This window comes from Pyrgilauda ruficollis, unplaced genomic scaffold, assembly GCF_017590135.1.
Source record: "Pyrgilauda ruficollis isolate IOZ18807 unplaced genomic scaffold, ASM1759013v1 scaffold270, whole genome shotgun sequence".
Taxonomy (NCBI): domain Eukaryota; kingdom Metazoa; phylum Chordata; class Aves; order Passeriformes; family Passeridae; genus Pyrgilauda; species Pyrgilauda ruficollis.
The window spans coordinates 192,473-198,258 of record NW_024524045.1 but is presented as its reverse complement, the minus strand read 5'-3'; the positions used below and the strand labels follow the sequence as shown (position 1 = coordinate 198,258).

The 5,786-nt window shown below is 60.2% G+C and overlaps 1 protein-coding gene and 1 non-coding gene across 2 annotated transcripts; both read right to left on the bottom strand.

Moving 5' to 3' along the window:
* Positions 1-660: 660 nt before the first annotated feature.
* On the bottom strand, positions 661-3,407 carry PSMB3 (proteasome 20S subunit beta 3). Its single transcript, XM_041471607.1, has 6 exons — positions 3,262-3,407; positions 2,903-3,087; positions 2,369-2,476; positions 1,621-1,798; positions 1,258-1,352; positions 661-768 (listed from the first exon to the last, which is right to left on the bottom strand). Exons 1-6 carry the CDS (start codon positions 3,262-3,264, stop codon positions 720-722), a joined length of 618 nt encoding a protein of 205 aa, XP_041327541.1. The 5' UTR covers positions 3,265-3,407; the 3' UTR covers positions 661-719.
* A 1,350-nt stretch (positions 3,408-4,757) lies between these two features.
* TRNAN-GUU lies at positions 4,758-4,831 on the bottom strand. Its single transcript has one exon. It is a non-coding gene; the product is annotated as a tRNA-Asn (tRNA).
* Between the last annotated feature and the right edge of the window lie 955 nt (positions 4,832-5,786).

Below are 5,786 nucleotides of genomic sequence, written 5' to 3'. Positions count from 1 at the left end.
CATCTGGGTCCTCCCGGCTGTGCTCCTTGAGGGGTCACCCTCAGCTGCTCCTCCAGCATGGGGAGTCCTGGCAGGGACAGGATGGGGGAAAACTGGGAAAGGGGCAGGGTTTAAATAGGATTTTGGGAAGGAATGCCCCCTGGGAGGGGCTGGGATGGAATTCCTAGAGCAGCTGTGGCTGATCCATCCCTGGAAATGCCCCAGGTCACGCTGGAGCACCCTGGGACAGTCAAGGTGTCCCTGTCACTGGATGGGCTTTCAGGTCCCTTCCCACCCAAACCATTCCATGGTTCCACAAACCACACCAGCATAAGCCTCTTTAAATGAGATTTTACCAACTTTACCCAGTGCTGGCTGCCAGAACAACCAGACCTGGCAGGAAAAGTAGCTCAGCTACTGCCACCTCAAACCTCCTCCTGAAGCTTTAGGGGTGGAACTCAGCCCTCAGGGTGGGAATTCTCCAGCCCCCGTGCTCAGCACTTCCCTCCATGTCTCCTCAGGGTTAGGTTTTCCCTGTGGTTGGTTGGGATAATTTGTATTTCCGTCCCAATTTGGGAGGTGCTGGAGGGATGGACTGGATGAAAGGTGACACCCCTGGGGTCACCCCTGTGTCCTGGCAGCCAGGGTGACACCCTCACCCTGCTCAGAGGCACCAAAAGGGAAGTTCAGGGCAGTTTTATTTTAAAAAGTCCCGAGGGGCACAGAGCAGCTGGGCTGGGCTAATCCATCCGAGCCTTCAGGGTCCTGGTGGTGATCTTGTCTTTCTCTCTGGGGGGGAAAAAGGAGAGATTATTTACTGCTAAAGCCAGGTTTAAACCCTTCCTAGAGCCTGTCCTGCCTTGGGAAGTCCCAGGTCCATGGGCAGGAGCTCGGGTGGTTGTGACAATAAATAAACCCTTCATTGTGGGGAGCTGCCAGGTTTGGGGTGCTGCAGGAGCAAAATGGGGTTTATCAAAAGGCAGCTGGTGACAGAGATGGGAGTTAATGCTGCATCCATGAGGGGCAGAGCTTCTCAATCCCACAGGAATGCAGCCAGGGAATCCCTGAGCAGAGGGACTCAAACTCCAGGAGTTATTTCTTGGTTCCAGCAGTGCCCAGCCCCTGGATTTGGGGATCCCTGAGGGAAGGGAAGGCAGTGCAGCCCCTGGATTTGGGGATCCCTGAGGGAAGGGAAGGCAGTGCCAGGCCCTGGATGTGGGGATCCCTGGAAGGGAAGGCAGTGCAGCCCCTGGGCTCCCCAGGATCCCCAGCACTCACATGACGTGTACCACCACGCCCATCCCAGAGATGGCGTCTCTGTCCACGGCATTGAGCATGGCCTGCGAGATGGTCTCGAAGAGGTGCTCAGGTTCCTGGAGCACAGAGGGAGCACAGGGCTTCACCTGGGCTGCAGATCCCCCCAGAAATTTCATCCCAACCCCCAAAACCCTGCAAGCTTCCCCTCTCAGGCTGCGGAAGGCACAGCTGGAATGAAGCCTCTCCCCAGCTCAGCGTCTCCGGCAAGCATGGGAAGGAGAACTCCTGAATCCACACATCCCAGGAGATCCCAGGCAATCCCAGGACACCCCACATGTCCCCAGGCTATCCCAGGAGATCCCAGGTGACCCCAGCCCCACTGACCATGTCGGGCTCCCAGAGGGACTCGCACATCCCGTACATCTGCTCGGAGCAGGTGCCACTGACCACGAAGTCGTCGGTGACCATGGGGCAGCCGATGAGGTCCAGGGAGCAGATGAAGGGCTCATGGCTGAGCGGGTCCAGCCCCGCGATCACCGGCTCCGTGTAGTAGGGACCAAACCTGGGGACACAGCTGGGCTCAGGGCAGCCCTGGGGACAGGGACAGCCCCGGAGGGGCCACAGGGATCACCCTGGCAAAAGGACAATCCCCAAAATGCCAGCCTGTGCCTGGCAGCAGTGTCTGAACGCTCCTGCAGCTCTGGCAGCTTTGGGATCACCATTCCCAGAGCTCACCCTCCCTTCCCTGAATTTCCAACCCAGCCATTCCCTGGCTCCTGTCCCAGTCCCCAGAGCACAGACTGGAGCTGTCCCCACAGCTGTCCCATTCCAACCCCCAGTGCAGTCCCACATCCTTCAGAAATGTTTTCCAGGCACAGAAGCCATCCCACAGTCCTTTCAGGGAGAGCCCTGCAATGGTTTTGGCACAGCAGACCACCCTGAAGCAGCAGGAGTTTGTTCTGGTTTGACAACTGATTCTGTTTGAGACAATTTGGGGAGGAAATGTCACCCCAAGAGAACAAAAATCCGCTCAGGGAGGGGATGGTGACAACAGGAAATGATCCAGGCTCCTCTGGCCACTCCAGCACCCTCAGCCCTCCCTGGCACACACAGAAATTGCAGTTTGTTTTACCTCCTCTCGTAGAGCAGGTTGGACACCATGCTCATGAAGGTCTGGGGCTTGATCTGCCTCCCTTCCTTCAGCTCGTAGAGGTTCAGCCTAAACTTCAGCCTCTGGGCCCTGCAAGAGATCAGAGCTGGGCTTAAAGCTCAGCACGGTCCTGCTCCTTCCCCTCAGCCAGGCCTGGCTGCTGCTGCTGCTGACAGGCACCAGCACTGAGGGCTGCACACGCAGCTGCTGCTGCAGCTGAGGCAAAATGGTAGGAGGAAAAGTTGAGTTTCAGGGGTGAAAGTTGAATTTTAGCAGTAAAAGTTGAATTTTAGCAGTAAAAGTTGAATTTCAGCAGTGCAAGTGGAATTTTAGCAGTGAAATCTCAACTCTGGCAGTGAAATCCCCAGCCCAGCAGTGAAATCCCCAGCCCAGCAGTGTGATGTGTGACGTGATCCCAAATCCCACCAGGCCGCTCCATTTCCAACCCTCTCCCACCAGCAGCACCAGCACCGTTACTTCCCATTGATCCCAAGAGCAACCCCGGCCCTCACTTACACGGTCTGCACGTCCGTGGCCAGCCCGGCCAGGCCGATGTAGAGCCTCTGGCCCATGGGGAAGATCTTCTGGAAGTCGGTGGTCACGGTCTGCGCCTGCACGCCGAAGCGCCGGTCCGCGGCGATGGCCACGCAGCCCCGGCCCCTCATGGCCATGACGGCCCCGCCGTTGTAGGACATGATCGACTGCGCGGAGCGGCGGCTCAGGGACACCGCAGAGACCCGCGGGGCGCCCCGGCACCGCCACACCGAGCCGCGGTTCAGCCCCGCCGCTCCCCGCGGGCCTCCCTCGCGGAGCGGCCTCGCCCCGCGCCTCCCCCGCGCTGTGCCGGGCCCCGGAGGGGCCGTCCCGGGTCTCACCATGGCTGCGGCTGCTCGGTCACCGCTCTGTCCCCGCTGTGTCACCGTCCTGTCCCCGCTGTGTCACCGCTCCGGCCCCGCTCGCTCCCGGCCCGGTCTCTGCTCAGGCCCCACTCCGGCCCCGCCGCGCCGCCGCCGCTCCCGCCCCCAACGCTTCCCATTGGCTGCTGCCACCGCTGGTCCCGCCCTCACCTCTTCCCATTGGTCACTGCCACCGCCGCTCTCACCCCAACGCTTCCCATTGGTGGCCGCCGCCGGTGGTTTCGCCTTCCGCGCGCGCCATTGGTCGCCGCCGCGGCCTGGAGCCCGAGCGCTGCTGGGGATTGGCGGGAGACGCTGGGGCGCGCGCAGGTGATTGGCTGAGGCAGGGGAGGGTGGGCGGGGCGGGAAAGGGAAGAGTCCGGAAACAGCTGGAAAATGGGAATGGCTGGAAAATGGGAATGGCTGGAAAATGGGGAAACGGCTGGAAAAATGGGGGAACAGCTGGGAAAATGGGAAACAGCTGGATCGGGGCAGAGCTGAGTAAATGGGGGCACAGCTGGATCAGTGAGGGAACAGCTGGAGCAATGGGGAGCAAATGGATCAATGGGTGCACAGCTGGATAAATGGGGAACAGCTGGAGCACCAAGGGAACAGCTGGCTCAGTGGGGGAACGTCCGGGTGGGACCCGGCTGGATCAGCGGTGCACAGCTGGATCTGGGGGGGGCACAGCTGGAGAAATGGGGAACAGCTGGATCAGGGCAGGGCTGGATGAATGGGGGCACAGCTGGATCCGTCGGGAGAACAGCCGCATCTCCGGGGGCGCGGACACGGCCCCGAGCTCGCCCATCCAAAGGGAATTCTCCCAAAAATCTCCTCGGGAAGCACGGGGGGTTGGGGTCACTCTGCGAGGTCCCTCCGGGGTCACGGCACGTCCCGATGCGCAGGCAGAGCCGGGCCGGGCTCACGCTGGTGTCAAATCCTCTTTTTAAATCCCATTTTTAAATCCTATTTTTGAAGTGCATTTCTAAGGGGTTTTCTGGCACAAAAGTTTCCTGGCAGGAGCCGAAGTCCGGTGGGAACAGTCCCGGCAGAGCCGGGGGTATCCCGGGGATCGATCCCAGCGTGGCCTCGTGCCGGGGTGAAACAGGAATTCCGGAGTTCTGGGAATTCCGGAGTTTTGGGAATTACATCATCTCAGGGCGCAGAAATGGAATTTACAGGAGTTTTCAGAGAGGGGAATCTCGGTCTGGCAGCCTTGGGAGCCCCCTCAGCTTAATTTTGAGGCAAAATTCAGGATTTGGATGGAAACACGGTTTCAGCTGCGATTTTAATGTCCCAAAACCTCCTCGTGGGAGCACAGGTGGAGCTGCTTCTCCGCCTTGGAGGCAGCACCGGGAGTGGATCCCTGCCCCCGGCACGTTCTCCGTGTCCGGTTCCGTCCACCCCGGGCCGCTCCCCGGGGCTGGCACCGGGAAAAGAGGGAACAGAAGCGGCGGCGGCAAAAGAAGCGGCTCCGTCCCTGGGTGGGCTCGAACCACCAACCTTTCGGTTAACAGCCGAACGCGCTAACCGATTGCGCCACAGAGACTGCGCTGGGAGCGCTCCGCACGCGCGGCACTCGGCGCGGGAACAGGAGCGGGAGAGGAATACCGGGAATACCGGGAATGGGATACCGAGAATAACGGGAATACCGAGAATGGGACACCGGGAATGCCGGGAATGCCGGGAATGCCGGGAATACCGGGAATACTGGGAATGGGACAGAGAGAATACCGGGAATACTGGGAAGGGGACAGAGAGAATACCGGGAAAGGGAATGGGACACCAGGAACGGGACACCGGGAATACCGGGAATGCCGGGAATACCGGGAACGGGACACCGGGAAAGGGATACGGGGACAGGATACCGGGAACAGGACAGCGGGAACGGGGAACGGGGACAGGCACCGGCAACGGACACCGGGAACGGGACACCGGACACGGGCCACAAGCACAGGGAAACGTGACACCGGAACCGGGGCAACCGGACACCGGCACCGGCAACGGCTCCAGCAGGCACCGACCCCGCGATCCCGGGAACCGAGACAGCGGCACGGACAGCGGCTCACCGGGAACGCCCGGGCACGGACAGCGGGACGGGACCGGGCTGCGAGCGCCGGCAGCGGGCGGGGCGGGGACCGCCGGTAACCCCGCGGGTGCGGGAGCCGCCGGTAATCCCGGGCGTGCGGGGACCGCCGGTAATCCCGGGCGTGCGGGGGCCGCGCTCCCTCAGCGCCTCCCACTCCTCCTCCTGCCCCTTTCCCCCTCCTTTATTTCCTTCCCGACTTTTCCTTTTTTTTCTTTTTTTTCTCCAATCTTCTTTTTTCCTGCTTTTTTTCTCTTCCTCCTTTCTGTTCTTCCTTCTTTTTTCCTTTCCTTTTCTCCTGTTCTTTTTTCTTCCTTTTCGTTTTTTTTTCTCTCATTTCCCATCAGTTTTCTTCCCTTCCTTCTCCCCGTTGTTTTCCATCTTTCTCTAATTTCCCTCCATTTTTTCTTACCTTCCT